This window comes from Sitophilus oryzae, unplaced genomic scaffold (genome assembly GCF_002938485.1).
Source record: "Sitophilus oryzae breed Bouriz unplaced genomic scaffold, Soryzae_2.0 scaffold_1059_pilon_pilon, whole genome shotgun sequence".
Lineage (NCBI taxonomy): Eukaryota > Metazoa > Arthropoda > Insecta > Coleoptera > Curculionidae > Sitophilus > Sitophilus oryzae.
The window spans coordinates 794919-821837 of NW_022145681.1; the positions used below are offsets into that span (position 1 = coordinate 794919).

Consider the following 26919-nt stretch of genomic DNA (forward strand, 5'->3'; position numbering starts at 1 on the left):
GTATATTTCATATTTATCTAAAACCGTACCCTTTCGTTAAAATTACTGCACAACTTTAGAAACTTTAATTCTGTTTTCGCTGAGACAAGCATTATTGTTAACTTCGTTAATTCTCATTGTATTTGTATTCAGTTAGAGCTTTGTTGTCGAGCTGTAAACACGTATTTCTCCACTTGTTAAATTAAATTTATAAATAAATCTTTTTTAAAAACGGGTTGTTTGAATCCAATAAGTTAAGTCAGGGATTAATTAATCTTATATATTGAACTACTTGGCTTTTAAATTTCACAATCCTATCGTCCAAAATACTCTAAATTCGCGAAAATCCGTAAAATATTCCCATAAAAACAAAACACAATTCACTTTTACTTTAGAAACTGACAGACTGGCCACATATGGAATGACGTTTACTTTTCAATTTATTTTATTAATCTAACTGATCCGGGTCACTTAGAAATTAAATTTTTATTAAATTATTTAATTATAATTGTTTCTGGCGAAAGCAACTTCATACCAATATTTGTTGATAAGGTAACAAAGCACATCACTGTATCAAACGAATTCGTTAATTAAACTATACTCTGTGGATGACTTGATAAAATCATGATGAAATTAAAGTCCTAGATATATATCTAGGGACTTTTTATGAAATTTCTACGCAGCGCCATCTATCCCTCTACTGGCAGAAACTCCGCCGTGTTTCCAAAATTCAAATGCCAGTTTCATCCGCCTGAGTGTCGGTTAGAATTAAGTCCCGAACGGGAGATAGCGGCCTGCGTGCAATGGTAGTACTTTCGGACCACCGGGGCACAACTATCGATAGTAAAAGGATGGTAAAAGGCTTTTTCTTTCAGGCAAGCCAAATTATAAAATAGAAAACAAATTTCTTGCAGTATAGGTATATAATTAAATTATATAAGGATTCTTGCCACTTAACTGCCTAAATATAGAAATTTAATTCTACACTGTTTGTCATAATGTGGATCAACCTGCTCTCACTACCGCTTTTGGAGCCCTACTCTATCATCAGGTGAGCCTTGGCAGATCCACAAAATGACAAACACAGCGCAGAGATAGTTAATTCCGACTTGTCGAAAAGTATCGGTTAGATATTAAGTCCCGAACGAGAGATAGCGGCCTGCGTGCAATGGTAGTACTTTTTGTAATTGTAAATATGAAAAACTCATATTTACAATTTTTGTTTATTTTAATTTACAAAGTTTGGATGTGACAGCTTCACATTTTTGAGAGCAACGGCGATTGAACTTGTTTCCATGGTTAACTAAGTGAAATTGTTTAAAAATGACAAGAATTGGCTATAACTCAGTAACTTTTCGAAGAAAACATATTATAGCTTATATCGCTAAAAAGCTTAAAAAATGACGCTTTTTATGAAGTCATGGCCAACTATGGTTTCCATTTAAAAAAACATATGTTTGTGTCATATGTCAAAAACGACAGGCTTTAGAAAAAAACGGAGGACACGATCTCATTAAGGATGTGATGATCTACAACTTTTATCTGAAACCTTTTTGCCTAAAATAGCTGATAATGGAATTAGGGACAATTTTTAAAATAGTCGAAATTTGTTTTTTTCGAAATATGTAGTAAGCCATGAACTTTTTCAAAAATCTGAAAGGCGCATATTTATAACCCCACAACACTGCAATTCTTTCACCATTTAACCGACTCTCTATCTCCAGTAGTTTCCGAGATACCCATAGAGAACATCGTAGGAAACTCACCCTGTATATATAATAAATAGTCAAAAGAAAATATAAAAAGTTCAGATTAAAAGGAAAATTTGACGTACGATCAATTAATAACTAGTATCAGATATACAAAGAACCTTGCAGAGCTATTAGCTTCTCATAGCAAATTTGTATTAACTTTAGCACAGGTGCGTTTGACATGCCGTGTAATAGCTTACCGTTTTAAAGTACCTTTTGTTTAACCTGTTGGTTGGTAAATAATATCGGTTTAAGATTGATGGTCGTAAACACATTGAATTTATTTTGGTTTATAAATAACCTGTCAGCCACCAGCAGGCTGTGTAATGTGATTTTAGTCATGCTGCTTTGGGAGTGACGCCCTTGGTGGTCCTAGTTACCTGGGTTACTAAGTGTAAATAGATATTATATAGGAGCAAAATCGTCTAACTGCTCGTACTTTTCTAGATAGATAGATCAATATCAGAGCCGTTGGTCTCTAGGAATATTACGGTCTCTATCACCTCAGATTAAGCAGCTAAAATTTCTAAATGACGGATGAAAAAACTGATGTGCAAGTGTGCCAAGTCATCATTTAAAGTAAATACTAATAAATAATAATTAATATTATAGTTTAATCGAAAGTGAGATTAAGCAAATTAAACACCAAAAGAGCATCTATAGAGCCATTTTAGTGGGCTATTTTTTGATGTGATTGTAATAGCTAACTCTAAAATTTCATTATAGTTAGTTAGGAATAATACCGCTGTATGTCGTCATCTGGAATAATAATACTAATATTCTGAGAATAATTTATTACTAAAATCTTGTACAGGGTGTCCCACTAAGAATAGCTTTTTTTTGCTGTATCTCGGAAAGTATTAGCCGTAGGGCCTACGGATAAAAATATTTATAACTAAAGGGGCTATGAAAAATTGCTGGAAATTATTTTCAAGTTTGTAAAACGGCCGCTAGAGGGCTGGAGAGGCCGCTAGAGGCTTCACTGCTATGGAAAATAAGAAAATTAAATTTTTACAGAATTTTGCCGAGATAATGGGTACTATAAATAATAGTTTCATAATCTTCAGTAAATTTTGGATTTTTTTTGTTAGAACCATTTTCCCCTATCTGCTAAAATAAAGTGGTGGGGGAAGGTTAGATCTATCTTTATTTAAATGTTATTAACTCCGGACTGGATGATCAGAATCCAACAAATGAGGGCTAGTTTAAAAGAGCGTTTCTTACTCTGTGTCATACCGTGAAAATAATAATAATAACTTTTTTAACATAAACGCTAGGGGGCACTTTCTTACAATTTAACAAACAAAGCGCATTTTTTTCAGAAAAACTAAATACGATAGTATATGTAATTTTAGCTGATAGTAAAGAATAGTAAAAGCTTAAAAACCCCGCGAAAACCGCATCTTGATATCTTCTTTCAAACCGAAGATATTAGCAAAATTATAATAAATACCAAAATATAATTCCTTAATTACTTTATTTTTAAAACACGGTATCAGTAGCCCTCTTGATTATGCCCATTCTAACAAAAAAATAAGATAGAAACAGTTAGTTTATTTTAAAATCGACGATATACCAGGATACCATAACACCAGATGCATTAATATCTAATAATTAAGATATTAATAATAATGAACAAGAAACGATGCCTCAGTGAAGTCATGGTAGGCTTTGGAAAAGAGTTGCTTTTGACGTAATAGTATAAACGTCAAATTGTTATTAGATCAACGTTTTGATAGCAGCGTTTTTTATCTTTTGATTGCTTTTTCAAAATGCCTTTATTATTTGAAGTTGTTAGGTTAGGTTAGTTAGATAACTTTTTGAGCCACCCTATAGAAGTTAAAATACATCCTCGTACATAGTTTAGGTTTGCACTTTGTCAAACTTGACACAAAATTGTCAAGTTTTTTTATTCTAGGAGCTACAAATGCCCGACGCACTATTGCCGGACTCTGTATATGACCAAATAATATGATATAAAAATATTTTCTTTCAGTTTTTGAGATATTAATTTTATTGTTATCTAGCTATTTTTATGTACAACTATTTACACTATAAAAATTAAATAAGTCATTAAAAAACTGTCTTAAAATAAACAAGTTAACATACTTAACACCTATTATAGGCAAAAGTAATATCTTCCTAATTATATATAAAATAATAGCAGATCGCGCAAAACTACATCTCCTCTCGGTGTATGTGTATCTGGAACGATAAGCAGAGACAAATATTTGCATTTACAATATCTAGACTATGCTAATAATAACAAACAAATTTTATCAACATAATCCTTATAAAGTTTGCAGTCTCATTTGCCTTTGTCTTGTTCCTTGCCATATCCTTATCTGCCTTCTCTCTCGATTTGCATATTTTCGAAAGTCCTTTGTTTTATGCTTTTAAAGGAAAGTTCTTAACCGGATTAGTAGATTAGCTTTAGTCTAATCCCGGATGTCGGACAGCCACGAAAAACTATTTGAGCAGAAAGTTTTCATAAAATAACTGGCTGAGTGTGCCACAATTTCCATGTAATTAGTCTCGGAAACTTTGCGCCGAGCTAATGCCTAATGAAATATAAAAACGGCATAAGAAACTTGACATTTTCAATAAAATAAATTAACTCGATTTAACCTAGAAATAATTAAAGAATGACAGCGGAAATGTTGTTAATGTACTCAGAAAATTTTAGATTTTCATTAATGTATTTATTATTATTTAAATTATATAAGTATGTCTTTTAATTATCATTTTTAAATTCATAATTTTTTTTTAAATGAATTATCCCAGTCAAATTAGATAAAAAGGCGTTCGGTCGGAAGAACACTCACAGTATTGGAATTGGTCTTAAATTGTTCCTCTACATTCAGATTAATGTGTGTCAAAAGTACTAGTAGGTCTCTTAAATTCTTTTTTTATACAATATCGTATAGTATATTATGAAATTTAAATTACAAAAGATCTGTTATTAAAGGTAAGGTGCTTAAAGGTTGATTTTTACTATACCTTCCATTTCCATTCCATATCCATTCCATATCCGTTCCGTACTTTTTATTGTAATGATGCTGTACGTAAGCTTCCGTTCCGTATCAGTTCCATACTTTTTATTGTACAATTTATAACATTACAAAAGTTTTATTTTAAAATTTTTTATCTTTTGAAAAAGGTAATAGATTTAATTAAGAGGTGAAAGAATGAATAAATATCAGCAAATTTTTAATAGAGCTGGTACATATGTAAGAACTTGACAACATTGTTTCCGATACGCTTTAGTCCGTCCGCCAAAAAAATGTATTGGAGGAAAGGATACGGAACGGAAGGGAAACGGAACGAATATTGTGTATTGTCCTATTCATTTACATGATATTTTATGTAAACGGAAGGGAGCTGACATGGAAGGTATAGTAAGAATCAACCTTTAATCTGCATTATAAGATAACATAGATACATTATATAGAGAATTTTATCAGCTTGTATATAATAAGGTATTTTCCGGTAAGTGTCATATTTTCCGAGATGTAAGCAAATACAGAAAAAAATTACATTTAACCTCTACCCTTTCCCTAGCTCCTTCCCATTTTCGGAGACTTTTGGCACATATCAGACCAAGTCTAGAGAAACCTTTTAAAACCATTTCCAATACGGTGGGATTTTTCCACGGATTTGTCTAATTTGAGTGGGCTATACCGTCTCAAAAGTGGCTCACCCCTAAAACTTTTTTATTTTTCCAGATAAAAAAACGAAATTTACAAAACTTAAAAAATCCTTGATGATCTTACTATTCTTTAACTTTTGATTCTTAAATGACACCTTCGGTATTTTTTTACTTTACTGGATAGAAAATGACACTCTGAATAGAATTACATATCGTACGTCAACTTTTCACATTTTTGCATATTATGGTTTATTTGTGTGGTATTAAATTATTCGCAAAAAAATAATGTTTTTTTCAACCCACCCTTGTTCTATCTAAAAAAATTCAGATATAATTAAAAATACGTCTTAGGCATCTTTTAACCAGCCACACACGAAAAATTTTAGACGATCAAATATATTTTTCCAAGGCTCTTTGACTAAAAATTCGTCTTTTTAACACAGCCATAGCACTCAAGTTATAGGGGTTAGCCACTTGTGAGACGCATCCGGTATAAAAAATTATGAATAATTAAAGGTGAATCATAGTTCTTACAATTATGTACATAATAAATTTAGTTTTTTAGTCTATCGTCCAAGAAATTAAAAAGTATAATTAATTACTTGAAATATAAAAATATAGTTTTAAACATATTATTATAAAAAGCAGATTTCATAAGTATTTTATTCGACTGTATAGATTCATTACCTAAAAAGAAACGTTCTATCGGCAAAAGCGTAAACGCCGTTTGACAGTTTAAATATTATACGTTTTTGAAGCGCACCATAAATACCACGCAAGCGTAAATCTGATAATTGAACACGTCTATCATGTTCTTGAATACACGGGATCTCTAATGAGTTTTTAATTTCTAATTTGAACATGAATAGAGCTGCTGGCATAGTTGCAATTTAAATCCCGGTACAGGTTCTGGTTTTTAAAACACGATTGATATGAAAAACGTTTCAATCGCCTACTCCGGCGTTAATTACAAACGGATATTAAGTTTAAAATTCTTTTTGTTGTTTTATTAAAATTTTTAAATATTATTTAGTTTAAAAAGCAAAAACTAAATCCATTTTATTCTTTTAGTAGTATTATAAAATTAAATTTTTTTGAAACAACATAAGAATTTTACAGTATATTACCCCGTATGATAGAAAAAAAAAGAGAGTTTAGTAGTTTAGTAGGTAATTTATATATATTTTTTTCAGAGCCACGATATAAAAATAAAAATCTCTATTTCAAACAAAAATATTTTGTAGCAACAAACAATGATATATAGAATGGGAATTAAAAATATGAAAATATATTATTAAATTAAACGATGAATTTGTTTTTGCCAGACATTTTTTGTGTGAGAGAACCTAAAACAATGATCTTGATATGAAAAAATAATTGCGGAGGTCGACATTGTTGATGGCTGTTTTCATTTTGAAATCCACACACGGACATTGACTATTTCAGTTTGGTATTTTGTTTCTTTACATTTACGAACAGTATCTGCATAAAACGGAAACATCTTAGACACAATTGGCAGGAAATGTTTCGAAAATTTTCTTCTAAAAGTTTTGATTTCGCATCGAAACATTTCAGGAAACGGCTAGTTACATCACACTGGAAACACATCTGTAATAAAGACATATAAAATATATAAGTTTCGAAAATGTTTCCATTTTGTGCCAAGGAACAGACACGATTATTAGAAAAATTACCTAAAATGTGTCCAAAAATGCTACTTAGTATAATATTTTGTGATCTAAATACATTACACAAGCCTCTAGAATTTTTCCTTGCGAGTTTAATATTTATTTATATTTTTTCATAAAACTTTTTTTTCATAATTTTATTTTCAAGAACCTACCTTTACCTAATTCTGTTTTAGAGTATTAAAAGAATTCGTTGGCTAATCTTTAACCCATGAATTTCTAGATAATACCTAAGATAACAGAAACAAGTTGTTTCGGGAGAGCAAAATGAAAAATTCATCATTCGATGTTATTAACAATCTCTTCACTAGACACAAACCAATTATTTTGGCATTAAACCTGGCAAACATGAAACATTTATTAATGGTTGATAAAAAGCAAAATTGAATTTTCTGTCTGCTATCTATGGGAAAATGATAAATAACGAGCTAGTTTGAGGCCCTTTTACAAAAATTGAACTTTTAAACTTTCATTAAAATATACATTTTGTATATTTACGGGAGATAAAATCCTTATTTGTTATTTTTTATTTGGATTTGGCAAAGTTCAAAATACTTATTAGTTATTATTAACATATTTAGGAGTATTATTAATTTGTTTTTAATATATTGATATATTTGCTATATTTCTACTATTTATTTAAAACATTTAGAGAACTCTATAGTATTGCGGACTTGTGTGGACGCGGCCTAGAATGAATGTAGAATGAGTAAGAGAGTTAATCACTGCGACCTTAAAAATCTATTGTGTGTGCCCCTCTTCCTTGAGTCATCACACAATCTATAACCTATCATACCCCTGTTGTAGAGAGGACAGGGTATTTTTCATCCTCCTCTGACAACAGTTCTTCCTCCGAGGGTACACACCCTTCCACGGTTGGAGTTTGGCCCTCCGTGCCGCTTTTCACAGTCGAGGCGCTTGCCTCCGGCTGAGGAACCGGTGAGGTGGAGGCTGAAGGATCTGTCTCCATTTTTTCCACCTTTTTAACTTGGTCTCTCCTTAGACCTGATACCGGTGTTGTCCCGTAGCTATAATAGAGGATATGTCCCTCTTTCTCTATTGCCTCCTTGGATTTGAAGTCAATTCCTATTGTGAGGACCTGACCATGACCCTCCTCCCTCGAGTTGATAACTTGCCAATTCGATGTCCTTACATTGAAGTTCTGACCTTGAATAAGATTCAGCAGATAGGTGGTGTCTTTCCCCTTGTTCCTCGGTAGAAAGACCGTTATGGCCGCCCCTTTAGGGATGTTTTCTCCATTCACTGCAACCAGTTCCGGCCCATGCCAATTTTTAAGCTAATGTGTAATTTCCACCAACCAACTCGCCGATTCTTGAGATACACAATCTATGAGGATCATGCCCACCCGAAAGTGTATCCCCGAAAAACGCAGCTGACCCACATTTTGTAGATCGTTGTGTTGCGATCCGATCGCCACTACTTCGTCCAGTATAGCCGCTTCTAGAAACGTTTGCTGGTCGGTGGTCAGAGCAACCTCTGGGAAATCCTTTGGCAGCACCGCCATTTTCACTTGTCCAGCAATAGCGGCAAATCTGGTTATACGTCCCTGTTTGCCTCCCGGTGTTGGACGGCTTTTCATCCTGGCTTTTTTCTCTCCCTGCCGGAGAAGAGGTGAGAGGTTCTCACTCCCTCTCTTGCCCTTTCATGGAGATGAGTCAGGTTGTTTCTTAGTTTCTTTACTCTCCCCTTTTCGGAGGAGTGTTTTCGCTTTTGCTTCCTCTTGCTCTTCCTCTACACAATAAAGTTGTTTTCTTTATTTTTTATTAAATTCTTTAATTTTGAAGTTACATAAATAAAATATACAAAACATGTAACAATTTAAAAAAATAATCAAACCTATTATTTAAAGATTAGATAGATTTTAAATTTTAAAATTAAGGTCAATTCTTCTAGTATGCACATTTGCGCAAACACATTTTCTTCAAATGAAGGAGAAGAACGCATACTCTCTAGTAATAAACTGTTTATAAGTAATAATAATCTAATTCATAAAGCGTTAATATCATAAATAATCTTCGTAGACACCCTTAGATTAAACGAAATTATTAGAAATAGAGATGTAACCATAGTTTTTTTTTTGTGGCCACATCATGCTGTAGTGCGAATTGCAAATCAAATTTGTATCGCGTTTGCATTTGTTTGGCGCGAAAACAGCAGTAATGTGTTGTTATGAGTTTAAACGATTAAACGTGTTCTCTATGCTGAAATGAACGGTAGGAAATTTTTGGTTCAATTGGTTGGAAATAAATAAAACTGAAAGCAAAATACATATTTCATCTGCTAATATGATTAAACCGCTCTATTGCTGTTATTTATAGAGTGCACTGTCATTTAATGTGGATCTGTTCTAAATTTGTTTTGCCTAAGGTTATTTTTAAATTCGACATTATAAAATTATACACTACTAGCGTGTACCAGCGACTTCGTAATGGTGATGATAAAGCAAAACTGGATAACATTTTCTCACATTTATGTCAGCATGACAAAAAACAATATGGCGATATTATTATATAACTTGGTAATATTTGAGGGGTAATTTCATCTCGTTGGAATTCGACTTTCGAAAAATTCGTTTGCCAAAAATAAGCTTTTTACGTCAAGCAGTTTAAGCAGAATGGTGCCTAAGAAATTACCCAACTTTTTGGAACACCCTGTATGATTTTTTAAAAAATTTCAAAATATGTAAAAAAACCAAATAAATTATGCTTGTCCAAGCGTTTTCCCGAAAGACTAACTGTTTTTTAAATAACAAATATTGTAATATTTGAGGCGTTTTAGATTTGAGGATTCGAGAAACCCCTTCTTATCGAACTTCTACACCCACAGTCAATCCGTTTGCCAAAAATCAGCTTTAAACGTCAAGCAGTTTAAGCAGAATCGTGATTACTCAATGGTCATATTTTTATGAATCACCTGTATAAATTTATAAAATCTTAAAATATGTAAAACAACAAATAAAATATACGTGTTTAAGAGTTTTTCCAGCTGTCGGTTTTAAATAAAAATATTTTAATATTTGAGGGATAGTTTCACCCCCTTAGAATTCGAGTTTCGAAAAATCCCTTCTTATTGAACCTCTACACCCTAAAGTCAATCTGTTTTCCCAAAATCTGCTTTTTACGTCAAGCGCTTTAAGCAGGATCATGATTAATCAATGACCAGATTTTTCGGAACCCCTTAATACATTTTTAAAAAATCTTAAAATATGTAAAAAATTCACAGTCCTTTACAAAGATGCAACCGGGGGGGCATTGAAAATGATGAATAAAAACGTAAAAATATGATTAGTGTTAATATGAGTGTATTACATACATATGTTTAAATAACGAACTTAACAAAAAACAACAGATTTAAAGATTCCCTGAAAAAGTAGTAGTGTTAACAGTAAATAAAACATTATCAATAATAATTATGCGATCGCACCTATCCGTAAAACAAGCAAGCGAAAAAACCTCGAAAAAAACAAAATAACATAAAAAACATCAGGTTAACATGATGACAGATCATGATCAATGACAGATAAAGAATTCTTATGGAAAGTTACACTTTACGATATAATTTTTTAACTGTTAAAGGCAAACCCCATTTAAACACAAAACTTTTTAATACCTACTACTGTATCTAAAAGACTTTTTTTTAAATTACTAAATTCATAGCCACGCTTCTGTTTTTCTTGGCTGTTGTGCGTCACGTCACAGATTAACAGGCCCACGTTTGCACCACAAGGCGATGCTGCAGACCACTAGGTAGAACGGTCGTAGAAATTTATGTTATACAACTTGTAGTCAATCTACACAAATATTATCAAAAACTTTTTTCCTTTTAAAATGTGTTCAGATTTTGTAAAAAATATAAGTCAAAATCGCAAAACTTAAATTTGATATGAGTTTCTTAGTTTTTAACTAATATAGTGGCGAATTACAAAAATTCCTTTTCAATGAAAATTAATGAGTTAAATAAAATAATTTAATAAATTACTAGCTTTTTCTCGCGACTACGTTCGCGTTACACCTCGAATCGTTTATGCATTGATTTAAATGATTTTTTACTTCTTTATAGAGAGCTAGTGAGCATATAGATGTTTTTTATTTTTCATCTTTTTTTTATTTATTAAGAGCACTAATACTCTCTTTATAGGTTATTTTTTATTCTTTGAAGGATAATTGAGGAAGATATATTTCGTTATGATGTCACTAAATAAACCCTTGTATAAAATTTTATACTGTCTGGTTTATAATGTTATAGTATTGCATTTTCGTACAGCAAACTTTCATTCCCTATTTTACTCCCTAAGGGTATAAATTTCATAAATTCGCTTTACCTTTGTGCCAATTTTTATGTGTATAATCCAGACGTCACCAAGTTTTATATAAATTTTTACTAACTTTACCCATTTGGTTGATGAATTTCAAAAATTTCTTCTAATTCTTTTTGTAGGATTTCATTCTTCTAGACGAAATAGTAAGGAATTTTCATACAACAAACTGTTCCGAGATAATTTTACTCTCTAAGAGGATGAATTTCCTAAAATCGCTTTGTGTAGCTAATTCACTAATGTCGTTTAAACGAACCTTTGTGCTAATATTTATGTATCTAAAGCTGGCGGCATCAACTCACTCTAAAATATCTAAAAACGTAATATATAATCTAACTGACACACCACTGACAATGACAACTAATTTATTTCTGGAGGTATTGTGTGTAGGTGTTTTCAGGTATGTTTTAGTATTTAGTCGTTTTACACAAAGAAATAGCCATTAAGCACTATAAAAATACTTCATAACAAATCTACACATATATACCTTTCATTTAAAAAAAGAATCATCAAGATTGGTAAAGCGCTTTCGGCGGGATGGATGCAACAAAAAAACCCTTTGAGCTTTTATATATGTATGGACTAATTATTTTTCCAACATATTTTACTTTGCAAATTTTTATAAATATTCAGACTCGCCAATATCGTACTCCACCGTGTCCAGCCTGTTTAGCCAAACGTAGGCCGGTCTTCGGCGGCGTCGTGACCCTGGCCGAAGGAAGAGTCTTGAAGACGCTCATCCGCGCATAGGAATAAGTTAACTGTAGCGTATTGCGTATTAATCGATTCTGAAATTTTCTATTTCGTGTATAACATGTTAGGCAATTTATTATTTTAATCTCAGTTTTAATGGATAAATCGTGTGAAATGCCACCTGAATATCTTCCGCCATGACATGTTTTACTTTTTGTTATGGTAAAAGTGATTTGTAAGCTTTGTTAATAACTTTTAATATTATATTTTTCACTCCATTTGTGATTTTTTAATTTTAAGCGAAAATTAAAGTACCACATTTTAGGAAGAAACACTGTAATATTTAAAAGAATAAGAAGAAGTGATCTTGTTTGAAAGGAGAAAATAGAGAAAAAACTCTTTCTATAGAAAAAGTCTTTATACTAACCAGAATCCGGTGACATATACGCGGTCTCACCGGAAACATTACTTATTACTTCGCATAACTTGAAGAATATCTACTTTTTAATAATAAACACTTCAAATACACCAGTAAAAACATTTATTATTTGAGATTAAAACTCGAATTAAATTATAAATATTAGTTACCTATGTTGTTATAGCTTTTATAGGCCTGTTTAACGACTTAATAAGTTACCTAGCGAAAAATCTGTTTGCCAGTACCTACACTATTATTTACAGGTTAATTCGTTAAAAATATACACAAGTTAAAAACGCTAAAATTTTAATGGTATTACTTGTGCATTATTGGCCTTATAATGTAATTTGTTGGAATTATATCTTTTTTAAATATAATTAGACCTTTTAACGACTTTTAAGTTACCTAGGAAAAAATCTGTGCACGTACCTACCAGTATTGTTACAGGTTAATTCGTGAAACAAATGTGTTACATATTATGTACAAATATATTATTAAATTTTAAGCATTAAGTAATAAAACACTTTGTGCCCTCTTATATCGTAAGAGGTTACGAAATATACTCCTGGTTACACCCCTTACAGAAAACAGTGTAAGGGGTGTAAATAAATTTTATAATCACTGTTTTTTATAATAAAAACTATAAAACATTTCTTATTTGTGAGATTAAAAAAACAAAACAATGCATTGGTTAAAATAAGTACATTCAATACATATGTATGTTATAACATAATATAGCCATTACTATTATACTATTCTTATTAAAATAATATGTCTGTAACATATTTCTTTAACAAATTAACCTGTAACAGACATTTATATGCCCAGTATATTTTTGTTTAACAAACCAATCAGGAAAAATCCAAAACCTACCGTTATAGGAGGTATAAGATGATTAAACTTATATAATGACAACTACTTATCGGATAACAAATTAATTATTACTGTCAGCTAGTTCAGCTACTGTCTAGGTAGAATATACCTAGAGTACCTACACCTACCTATGATGTAGGTAGATTAAAGCTTATTTTGACGTTACCTCTCACTTCGGTGTCACAAGCTGAATTTTTCAGGGATGGAAGTACAGTACATGATATGGGAACCCTTATTCCGAAAGTAGTACAAAATTAGACCGGGTAAAAGGGCACTATCATCAAAAATCGATATATTAATACCACCGTATAGAGAAAACAAATACTTATTTTTTGATCCAATACACAATAAAGTCTTCGTAGGGAGTAATTTTTTATAATTATTTACAAAAAAAACATTTCCATTAGCGCTTATGACCAAACAAAACTTTAAACATGAATAATAATTTCAATCATGCGAAAATTTGGTTTAAAAATAGATTATTTTTAATATAACTTTCATTTAACGAAAAACGAAGGCCTAAATGAAAAAAAGAAACAATTTAAAAGTTTCGCTTATGTCTTGATAAGGTATCAAAGCAAACCCCATATTTTTTGCTTTTAAACTAATAAAGATATATCAATAAACAATTAGAGATGTAATGGTTTTTGCGCGCGCTGGCCGACTGCCGCCGTCATGGTGTGGCAAATGTAGCATTTTAATTCGATTTGGGCTCCCTTATATAGGATAACAGAAACATTTTCAATGTTAAAAGTATAATAGTTGTTTTGAATGAATCCAGAGAATTCAATAACAGGCTGGATTGTGGAAAGTTGTATACATGGTGACAATTTGAACAGTGGCAATCGGGAATATAACTTATATAAAAATGCCGAAATGTAAAATTGTGCACTAATAGTCTAGTTGGCGAAAATATGGAATTTTATATTAGTATCACAAATTATATTCGGCAAAATAAAAAAAAATAAATTAATTAACGTTCGGGTATATTTTTATTATTGCCCTCTAAAGGACAAATGAAGCACTTTAGTATAAAGGTAAATTATGTGCAATTAACTTATTTTGATTCAAATGTTGTTCTATGTCCACGAAATATTGGAACTCCCTGTATATTTTGTAGGTCTGATGTAGAAAATTAAATTCTTCAAAAAAATTTTTCTCGAAAACTATTCAAAATTATTCTAGTATTCAATTTATCATTTAGTGCATCTCCAGTCATAAACATTTGTCAAACAAACATGTATTATAGGCATATACTTGCCACGTTGTGTGAGTGGTTTACGCATGCGATTATTAGTCACTCGCCGCGTCTCGTGAGCGCTAAGCTTGTTGTTGATTACAAATTAAAAAAATGTTGTTTACAAAGATGGTATACTTGGTGCAAATATTGGTATACTTGGTATGTACGCAAATATTGGTGTACTGGTCAGGTAAACAAGTCGTCTGAGTCCGGCTTTTTATTTACAGTTTCATGTTTTGGGTGGCGCAATATAGCGGTGTCGAGGTCATAGCATGCAATGTTAAGTTTCCATAAACGTGAGGCCAGTAGTATTTTCAATATTAAAATATAAAATAAAAAGGAAATATATAAATCTATCGTTCGAATTAATCATTTGTAATGGTGATGATAAAGCAAAGCAAGAATATCCATTAACATACAAACTGGATAAAATTTTCTCACATTTATGTCAGCATGAGAAAAAACAAAATGGCGATATTATTTATAACTTGGTAATATTTGAGGGGTAGTTTCATCTCGTTGGAGTTTGACTTTCGAAAAATCCGTTTGCCAAAAATAAGCTTTTTACGTTAAGTAGTTTAAGCAGAATCGTGGTTAATCAGTTACCCAACTTTTTGGACACACCCTGTACGATTTTTCAAACATTTCAAAATATGTAAAAAACCAAATAAATTATGCGTGTCCAAGCATTTTCCCGAAAGACTAACCGTTTTTTAAATAAAAATTTTTGTAATATTTGAGGGGAGTTTTCACCCTCTTGGAATTTGAGATTCGAGAAACCCCTCCTTATCGAACCTCTACACCCCACAGTCAATCCATTTGCCAATCAGCTTTAAACGTCAAGCAGTTTAAGCAGAATCGTGATTACTCAATGGTCTAATTTTATGAAACACCCTGTATACATTTTTAAAAAATCTTAAAATATGTAAAACAACAAAATAAAGTATACGTGTTTAAGCGTTTTTTTCGGAAACTTGACCATTTTTTAAATAAAAAAATATTGTAATATTTGAGGGGTGGTTTCACACCATTGGAACTGGAATTTCGAAAAATCCCTTCTTATCGAACCTCTACACCCTAGAGTCAACTTGTGTGCCAAAATTGAGCTTCTTACGTTGAGTGGTTCGAGCAGGATCGTGATTAATCAGTGAGTCAGTCACTTTAGGATTTTATATATTAGTAGATAAGAAAGATCTCAGACACATACCAGGGCATTGGAAGGGAACATTCATACGAGGTTTCCCCAATTCTCCAATATGACAAAGTTTGTTGTCTAACGGTGGCTACAACGACGTTCTGTCGTCTTGCTGTTAAAACATAACAGCTGGTTTTTATATATAAAAACCAATTGTTTTGTTTTAACAGCAGGATTACGAGACGTCGCGCGTTGTTGCGCCCACCCTAAGTAGACAAGTAGTCTAATGCCGGAACCGCACATGCGGTATTTAGCGAACACCGAGCGCTCGTCAACTACCGAGCGCTCGTGATCGGACTTAGCCTTTCCATCCACACATGTGGGCTCTGATAGCAACAACATAGAGACGAGCACTCGTTCTCGTCGCCGATCGAGTCGCCGAACTCCGACTCCCTCATCCACATACATAGGAAATCGGCGAAGCCCCGATCGGAGATCGCCAAATACCGCATGTGCGGTTGCGGCATAAGATAAAGGCTAATAAACTAGTTTCTTAATAAAATCTCATTACAAACTAGAAGTATTATCTCCCTGTATCAAATTTAATATGCGTTTTTTTGCTATAAATATCTAAATTTAATCAAGGAATTAATTTCAATCTCCAAGGATGAAAATTTTAAACCGTTTTCATTTAATTAAACCGATAGCATGCAAACACAGGTTCGCTTGTTTCGTTGAAAAGTTTTACGAGTGAACAAACTTGGGCGCGAATAAGACAAGCTAAGATTAATTAGGCCGGATTAGCGCTGCTGATACGGCAATTACAGTGGTGTCGTTTAATTCGGCCGGGTTTTGTTAGGCCAAAGAAAGCAAAAAAATAAATAAAAAAGTAAATGAGTTGGTGGTAATTAGCTTCGTTAAGTTTTTTTGCAGAAGAAATAGGGTTTTTATTGATTAAATGCTGAAAACGAATCTCAAAAGTTTGAACTAACAAAGCTTTTGCGCAATTAGTTTATTCCTTATTTAACATTCCTTAAATATTCCTTATATAATAAATAAATAAATAAAGGCCTTATTGTCAAAAAATTTTACAATTTGTAGACAAAGGTAAAGTAAACAAACAAAAGAGAATACAAAACAAGTATACAAATTACATTATCAGTCTTATTGTTTAAAATAAACATTTATAAATGTTTACAATCTCAAAGAATAAAAAAATAAAAATAAAATTGAAAAATATTAAAAAAAATATATTCAAAAATATAGTTAGTAAGTTTATAGTAAATATATAGTAATAGTAAATATTAGACCAGTGTATACAAGATCAAATTCGATTATCAAAGTATGTCATTTGCGGCGTAGAAAGCCTTGTCTAGTAAATAAGGTTTCAATGCTTTGCGAAATGAAGAAAATGGTGTTATGGATTTGATTTCAAATTGCAGGTGATTGTGCATTTTTTTCGAGTTGTATAATATTGAACTTTTAACTAACTCTGAGCGTAGGGTGGGTAGATAACGATCTTGCTCCCAGTTCCTGAGTGGATAAGTGTGAGATGGCCTTTTTTGTGATACATGCTTACGTATTAGGCAAACGGATTCAAATATAAATAAGAAAGGAAGAGTTAATATTTTTCATTTTTTAAAAAAGTCCTGGCAATGAGTTCTGCTGTTTAGTCCCAGTGAATATCGTACACCTCTCTTCTGGAGATTTGAAAATGTGGTCAAATTGAGTCGCACAACACGTACCCCAGAATGGAAGGGCATATCGGAGGTGCGACTCAAAAAGTGCATAATAAACAGTTCTAGCCACTGACAAGTTAAGCTCCTTAGAATGGAAAATATTCCTTAATAACTATTATTTCTTATTTAACGTCTTACATAAAACAATATAGGGTGACCCAGGCTTCCGAAAAAGCTCTATATTAGGATTTTGGTTTGTTATATTTATTTTTTTTTCTATATAAGTAATGTGGGAGCAATGGTAATGGACATTATGAAAATATTTTTGCTAACATACAGGATAATTCAAACATATCTTCAAACTAAAGTTGTATATTTCTAAATGGAAGACTATATATTTTTTTAGTTCAGTGGATTTGCCATTCAATTTCTTTACAAAACATACCATAATGTCATATACTATAGCGAGTGGTTTTTGAAATATACCCGTTTTAAAACTAAATTTATTGTTTAGAAAGTAGTTTGCAGAATTTGATATATTTATAATAACTACGATTAATATTATGCATATTATTAGATCGCACACTGAGATTTCAAATTCACAATAAAAAAGTTAAAAATAATATCTTTAAATTGTCGACCTGGATATTATTTACTTGAATCTTTCAATTGGCTCGATTTTCCTTATTTAGTGTTAATTAGCGTTGATCATTATTGTTGCGATAAATATAATCACATTATATAATTAAAAAAAAACAGAGTCGGACTTGAAATTATTTTAAATAATAATTAAATAGTTTGTTGTTGTTAAGGTACCCAAAACAAAAAAGTATAAAGTGTGGCATATATCATTGTACTTATGAGACCGAGTTCTTTCAAAAACTGGAATTGGTCTCTGTATCTCACAAATTATCAGCTAATTTGAAAATCTATCATTTGAAATACTATCAGATAGCTCTAATAAAATGGCTATGAGAATGTGCAATTAGTTTTTTCATTTTATAAAAAGTAACGACAGGAAAAATCCGTTTTTTTTAAACTCAGTAATCCTTGATATGTTTAATACTTTTTTGATGGCATCTTGGTGAACATCCCAAAGCGCAACTTTGCCCCAATTTAACCACTTTCCTATCTATTACGGTTACCGAGATACCAATGCTCGTACCTCGAATTTGTAGCACCCTGTATATCATGTATATAGTATTCTTATTAACAAAATATTAACATAGAAACAAAATATTTGTATTCTATTGAGAGGACCACATAATACAATATAAATTTGTTAACAGTTTAATTGTTATTGCCATTTCAAATTTTATTAATTAAAGTATTTCTGAAAATGTTTTATTATAGATCATTCATTATTTTAATTATTTATTTTTAACTGTATAAATCCATAGGGGGCATTACGATGGCTTTCCTGTAAACAATACCAATTATGCAGTAATTATTTTATATAATGACATTCCAACATTAAAACACTTCGTTTTAATCCAAATTATTTATATTTAATAAACATCTAATATAAATAATAAACACATATTTATACATAGGGTTACATAGGGTTTTTCATTTAAAATGATTAAATGGACATATACAGGGTGGCACCTCTCATATGCCGCGGAGGCTCCAAGGAGAACAACAATTTGTATTAAAATTAAATATTGTGTGCATATGTAGGTTAATTCGGAGCACTTTTTAAAAATATACAGAGTTCTACAGGGTGTCCCCAAAAAAAGTTACATATCAAAGTTGTGTTTTTTGTAATGGAAATTTTCGGATTCTGGAAGAAAAATAAAGGTGAATTTTATAAGAGAAGTATATGACTAAAATGTAAGGTTTTTGACATATTTAACATTTTCTAGAAATAAAGAACAATTTTTAAGTTACAATAAAAGCTTCCTAAATTAGAATTTACCCGGTATAGCCTAATATTTAGTTAAATTAACTGTTATACTTTCAATCAAATTAAAACTTGATCCAAAAAATTATACAGGGTGAAACGAACAAAATTAATATTGAACATTGGTTACATTTAAAAGCATGTTTCTCTTTTATTTTAAATCGAACACCTAGTATATTATTCCGGTATTTAATAGAAAATTCATGTCTCTTCAAAATACTATTAAGGTTACCTACCCCTCAAACAAAGATTTTCCTAGATATTTTCATTTATATGATTTGATCTGGGTAGATCTTTATTATTTGATAAAATCTAGGTGGCTGTGATATGTCTGACGTTACTTCAACATAGCTGTCTAATTAGTCCAACTTTAACAACTAGTTATCATTTTGTGTCAGTTCCTGATTTTATCTAGTCTGGGTTTTTTAAGGGGATATGTTAAAGAGAGTGTTTAAAAAACTTGACCAATTATTGTCAACAACATTAGAGAAATTATTGTAGCTGCTTTTCGAGGTAAAACTCCACATAATGCCTTTTAAAATTAAAAGATCCTTTTGAAAAGGCAATCATTTTATGCAGTTAACAGGAAAGGATGCATTTTGAGCACTTGATTTCATCTAGCTAATTTTTGTTACATAATTGTAGGTTTATATCTAGTTTTTTGTGTAATAATTAAAATATGTTTTAAAAGTGTATCTTTTTATTACCGTCGTGTATTTTACTCTACAATCTTTAATTTTTGTTAAATTAACACAAGGTATATCACAGCCACCCTAGATTTTTTCAAATAATAAAGATCTACTGACGCAAAAATCATAAAAATTAAAATATATAGGAAAATCTTTGTCTGAGGGGTAGGCAACCTTAATAATATTTTGAAGATATATAAGTTCCCCATTGAACACCGGAATAATATACTGCGTGTTCCATTTAAAATAAAGGAGTAACTTGCTTTTAAAAGTGACTAATGTTCCATATTAATTTTGACTCACCCTGTATAACTTTTCGGGTCAAATTTCAATTTGGTTTAATATACAATGGTTACTGTAATTAAATATCAGGCTATACAAAGTCAACTAAAATTTAGGTAGCTGTTATCGAAATTTAAAATTTACTCTTCATTTTCACAAAATGTGAAATATGTCAAAATCCTTAGATTTTAGGTATATGCTTCTTTAATAAAACCCACCTTTATTTTTTTCCTAGAATTCGAGAATCAATTGATATATATGGTGTTTCATTAGAAAAAACACAACTTTGATGTGTAACTTTTTTTGGGGACATCCTGTATAATTCTATATATTTTTATAAAATGCTTTCAGTTAACCTACATACGCTACATACTACCGTTCTCCTTAGAGCTTCCGCGGCGTATGAGAGAGGCGCCACCCTGTGCATAGATTACATGTTTACTTGTTTACATCCAAATTTTTTTTCAACTCTAAATAGACTCTTTAAAAAATAAACCTACGCTAAAAATAATGGTTTTGTAAATTTATCCTAAAATTAAATTAGCATGAAAACTATTATTTTTAAGTTGTTTATTTGTTAATTAGAATACTAGCCGGTTTCTGAATATTATTAGTAATTTATAAAATTTTACTCTACCATAATTTCGAATTTAATGCAAAGTACAATAATTGCCTTGTTATGAAAATTGTTTTAATTTTGTTTTCCAAATTATTATATTTTAATTAAAAATAAATAGACTCTTTCTTAATTAGTTTCGAGAATTATTTTTATTATACAGGGTGGTCCGACCTGTATTCCGGAAACTTCAGCAGCATATCCTGCAGATAAAAATAGGTAAAAAAGTTCGTATAGGTGTGTGTCCTAAAATGCAGAAATACAGGGTGTAGAATTTTCTTTTTTATTTCGATTTTTTTACAAATATTTTTTGAACTAACGTCGATGTTTCGATGAAAAAAAGTATCAGAGGATTTTTTAACATGAAAAAATTCATTTTGATACCAATATGACTCATACTTGTGGAGGGAGCCAGTTACATATATTTTAACTGGTCTGACAGGTAATGCCAGTACCTGTATAAAATTACTGAGTAAAAATATACATTTACGGCGTTTTTTACGCAAACAAAGTTTTTTGGTAAAAATCGCTACGGGCAATGTTTGTCGAGATTTTTGGATTCGATATTATTAATACCTGTCGCCATTCGCATAAATTAAACAGGTTAACCAATACTTATTAGACAGAAACTGTTTTATCATAATTTTTTTGAAGAAAAAAATTAAAAAAATAAAAATTTTAGCCAAATAACTATCTACTCAACATGTTTATTTTTTGTCAATAACGACATATATTGACTAATTCCATTCTAAATATCTTGAGAACGGTTGTTTGTAGCGATTTTTTTACCCAAGAGACATTTTTACGTAAAAGAATGACTGAAAAGTATATTTTTTCATTCAGTAGTTTTATACAGGTACAGATAAAAAGTTATTACTATTCAAAACAGTTAAAACAGATGTAGGTGGCGCCTCCTACAAGTAGGAGTCATATTGATATCAAAATTATATTTGCCATATCAAAAAACAACCAGATACCAATTTTTATCCAGATATCGACTATAGTTCAGAACTTATTTGTAAAAAACAGAAATAAAAATGACATTTTTACACCCTGTATCTGAAAAACGAAGTATTTTAAGACATAAATTTCTACGAACTTTTTTTAATTATTTTTGTAATATATTAAGTTTCCCGAATACAATTCGGACCTCCCTGTATACCTATACTTTATTTAAATAATTAGTTAAAACTATTATGTAATTTGCTTTAAAAGTAAGGCAGTATTAAAGTGATAAGAAGAGAACTAAGATAAATATAATTACGTTTTTAATTAATTAACTTGTCAAATATGAAAACATCTTGTTTGTTTACATTAACTTTACGTCTAATTGTATACCTAAACTGTAAAATTACATAAATTCGTGTTATTCTCGGATGGTATAATTCAAAATGATAAAAGTTCAGTCGCGACGTGTACGCGGCTTTAAAAACATAAATTAAGTGAGATATTTTAGTCAGGTTCTATTTTATATTTAAAAAGATCTTCACATTAATTATGTAATAATTTTTCTCTTGTATTTAGTAGGGTGGCGCACCTCATCGCCTCGGTTGATTATACGAAAACGGAAAGATGTAGAAACAAAATATTTTATGGGTATATGTGGGAAGGCAATGTGCATAATTTTAAAATATTTTGAAATGTACAGGGTGTGTCAGAACTAAGATCCATACCAAAGTTATGTTTTTTCTTATGGAACACCCGGTATTTTATTTCATTTTTGGATTCTCGGACATAAGATGAGACATTTATTATAAGGGTTTAATATGTTTAAAAGAATGGTAAAAAATGTCTATACCTATGTGGCGGATTCATCTCTCCAAAAAAATCCTATATGGGTATTTCGCCATTGCACTGCAAGAAAATCTACAAAATAAAATAGTTATTTTTCTAAACATTTCTTCTTCTTTTAAATAGTTTTTTTCTTTATTTTATAAATTTCTTTATTTTCTTTTAAATAGTTTTTTGCATCCGACGACGGAAAGAAAAAAACTTTCTGAAATAATGACTGAGATAAACTTTCCGAAATAATGACTGAAAAAAAATCATACTGGAATTATAATATAGGGATATTGAAGCTTAAGTTATAAATGCTACAAAGATCTTATTGGTCCATCTCTATGATTTGGACGCTTTAAAAGACCAAAAAGACTTACAATCATGTGACGTTTTTAACATGGTACAGAAATGCTTCTTTATTGATAAATGGTAACTTAACCCTGGTATATAAATCAGAAATGTTTGTTAAGAAATGAAATCTTATTTCTACGCTTATAAAGAGCCACACAGTAATTTACTTTAAGACTGCGTTAAGTCCCGCCAAATTAAAAAAGAAGAAATGGTTATCATATCTACTGACATTATGAGTAAAGGTTGATTCCTTCCATACAGTTTTTTGGCGGACGGACTGAAGCGTATCGGAAACAGCGTTGTCAAGTTCTTACATTTGTACCAGCTCTATTAAAATTTTGCTGACTTTTATTTATTCTTTCGCCTCTTAATTAAATCTATTACCTTTTTCAAAACATACAAAAAACTTTCCGAAATAATGAAAGTTAAGCATTTTTTTCTTTGCTAGACGAATTTGTATAACTGTTAACATAACTTCTGACAAGTAGTTTCAGTTTGGGTTTAACGCAGAAGTTTTTACAAAAAAATAACTATTTTATTTTGTAGAGTTTCTTGCAGTGCAGTGGCGAAATAATCATATATAGGATTTATTTAGAGATGTTTAAAAGCTTTGGCTTTTGAGATATTTAAAGATATTTAAATGTGAATGCTATAATAAAAAAGTAGTATAATAAAATAGTTTTATAAACTATAAATAAATTTGGTTAATTTATGATTATTATTTTACCTTAATTTGTAGAATATTATACGTAATTAGTACAAGAAGATTATTAACTGAACCACAAGTTAATTATTTGTTTTGAAAAAAGAAAAGAAATTACAGTACAACTCAGTAAATTAGTTTATTTCTTTTTCAGAAATAAAAGTAACTCCAGGGAGTGCCCACGAGGATGCTTTGAGCATTGTTGGAGGTAAGAACAAAAAACATTAATATGAGACAAAAAATTAAAATTAATTTTAGCTTTAATCTGAAAACTATTAGGAGAATACGACGTTATGAGCATAAAATAAAAGTATCTTGTGCGTTCATTATAAATAACTATCCTCAATAAAATTGGGGAAATAAAAGGTACGTATTCTAACTATTTTATTTAACAAAAAATATAAAGGGAGCCGACTAGTTTCGAGATCATTACGTCTCATCCTCAGGCCTTAAGGCTTAAAGGCAAAAAGTGATTTTATTCTGCATCACCATATAAATTGAACAATTAATTATTGTTTAAGTTACTTTTCTCCATATATTTTCTTTCTGCTACTTTCTCAGAACTTACGACCGAGAAAAATCAAAGATTTTCCTTCATTTGAGGAAAACAATCTTCGGATTGTCACGAGATTTTTAACAGGACACTGTCTCCTTAACGAACATCTCAGTATAGGTACATTCAGGCTGAGAGCGTCGAGCGTCGCGTCTGCGTGTTGAAATGAAATCAATTCACTTAACTTAAATTAGACCGTTCAGGCAGACAGCGTCGCGTTTGGCGGTGCGCTAGCGTCCGCTGAGCGTCAGGGTTTAAGTTCAATGGGGTGGAAGCGACGCAAACGCGACGCAACACGACAACGCTCTCAGTCTGAATGTACCTTAAATTCAAAAAGGCCTGAGGATGAGACGCAATAGTTTCGAAACTAGTCGTTCTCCTTTGTATTTTTTTATATAAGATTTTTTTTGTCTTTTGTTCCCTCAATTGAGGATAGTTATTTAGTATCTAAATCGCTTATCTATAACGCTTCGTTTTGATTTGATTCGATTAAGTTTAGATGTTATTTATTAACCAAATTACATTCTTATTATACTAAAATAAACAGTAAAAAAATTACTGCTTACTTTGCTTACGAAACTTACACTCTTATTTTCTTGCTATATTGTAATGTTACGAAGAAATTTTAAAATATGACATACTTGACATTGTTTTACAATATTATTTACAGGATTGGCAGAGCCAGCAAGAGGTCACAGGACAAATACATGCTCTGCGACATCGCTATCTTCTACAATATTTTTTCTATTATGTTTTATACAGCTTTTCTTGAGTTGACGGACCTTATAAATATCATGTACAATATTAATATCGCGCATATTGTAAAAAATACTAAGTAATCATATGGTAAAAGTAAATTTAACTACCATTTCTCAAGTACTCGTTAAATGTTTCTTACATTGAAAAAGTATAGACTGTTGGGCCTAATAGATAGTTTGAGTATATTAGATATGAAGGCTATGATGTAAACGAGATTCATAGTAGATATGTTTGATTTAGAACGGTTATTACATTTATCTTTTAAGAGAAACTTTGATCTTGTAAATATCGTAATTCCTAAAGTCGGACTATATATAATGTGTATATAATTACCCCCCCCCCTCTTTTTACGAGATGTGTAATTATTGTGCTAAGAAAAATATTAAGAATATATATTATGCTGTTGACATATACCTATAATTTTGCGTATTTATGATAAATATCTAATCTCTTAGCCAAAATCCTGAGTGATTAAATTAGCGGCGGTTATTAGTTAAAGACGTAATAATATTTTAATATACATATAGCCCTTAAACTGTAACAAATTATATCTGTGGAATGGTTTGAGGCCACAACATCTACCTACAACAAAAGAATGCTAATTTTTTCCATATGTATATAAATGAGATTAATTAATATTAAAAAATGTCTATACCTATGTGGCGGCTTCATCTCTCCAAAAAATCCTATATGGGTATTTCGCCACTGCAAGAAAATCTACAAAATAAAATAGTTATTTTTTGTAAACACTTCTGCGTTAATCCCAAACGGAAACTACTCGTCAGAAGTTAGGTTTACAGATACACAAATTTGCCTAACGACCAAAAAGATGCTTAACGTTTCAGAAGTTTCTCTTTCCGTCGTCGGAAGCAAAAAAATACAAAGAATAAAGAAAAAACTATTTAAAATATTTATATTCAACACTTCGAGAACACTTTTTGAAGTTTTGTTAAAATGACATTATATCAAGTTAAACATCAAAATTAACAATTACTACCTGATAACAATTACTTAATAAGGTAAAACCAAAAAGCCCCAAACTTTCTATAAGATTATTTTTATTTTTTACGTATGTTATGTTTATTTATGTTATGTTCTTTAAAATCAAAGAAACGATTGCCATACAATACTAAAATCTACAGATGCATGAGCAATACATTTTTTCTTATTAGATTGTATTTAAAAAGCCTCTTTTATTTTTCTTTTAGAGGCTATCGCTTCTTTCATTACAATTTTGGCGTTATTAATATTTATTCTGTGCCCTGTGTCCCATGAATGCTGACAAATCTTAGATTTGTGAAAATCTCCCTTTCTTAAAAAATAATCTTTATGTTCTTTAATTCGAACATTTAAGGGTCTAGATGTTTCACCAATGTAAAACATATCGCATTCACATGGTATTTATGTAAAACATATCGCATTCACATTACATTTTTTTTTGTTGTTCTGTATTCACTGGTTTAGTATGTGATAAAATGGATCTAAGTGTATTTGGTGTTTTGAAAGATGTTCGTATGTTATATTGTTTTCCTATCCTTATTTTCTCCGAAATGCCTCGTATGCATGGAATTGTAAGTTGTATATATTGTGTATTGTTATCATTGTGTCTATGATTTGGGGTTTGTATTACGTTTAATGTTTTGTCAATAAAATATGGTGGATAGGCGTTTTTTATTAATGTATTTTTATGTGGTTTATATCTCTGTTTTGTGAAATCATAGAAACTTTTTATAACAGCTTTTTTTACAATTATACTGTGATTAGATGTGAAATTTAAGTATCTATCTGTGTTTGTGGGTTTTCTGTAAACATGTCAACGGTTTTTGTAGACGTATCTATTTTA

The 26919-nt window shown here is 30.8% G+C and overlaps 1 protein-coding gene across 1 annotated transcript in view; it reads left to right on the forward strand.

The window, feature by feature from the left end:
• The window catches only part of LOC115876530 (lachesin-like), a 502686-nt gene extending 476951 nt beyond the window's left edge, over positions 1 to 25735 (forward strand). Inside the window, exons 9-10 of the mRNA XM_030892346.1 lie at positions 23919 to 23972; positions 24988 to 25735. Of these exons, the coding sequence (XP_030748206.1) occupies positions 23919 to 23972; positions 24988 to 25094 (161 nt within the window). The 3' untranslated portion in view covers positions 25095 to 25735. The remainder of the gene's footprint in view (positions 1 to 23918; positions 23973 to 24987) is intronic.
• Positions 25736 to 26919: the final 1184 nt, after the last annotated feature.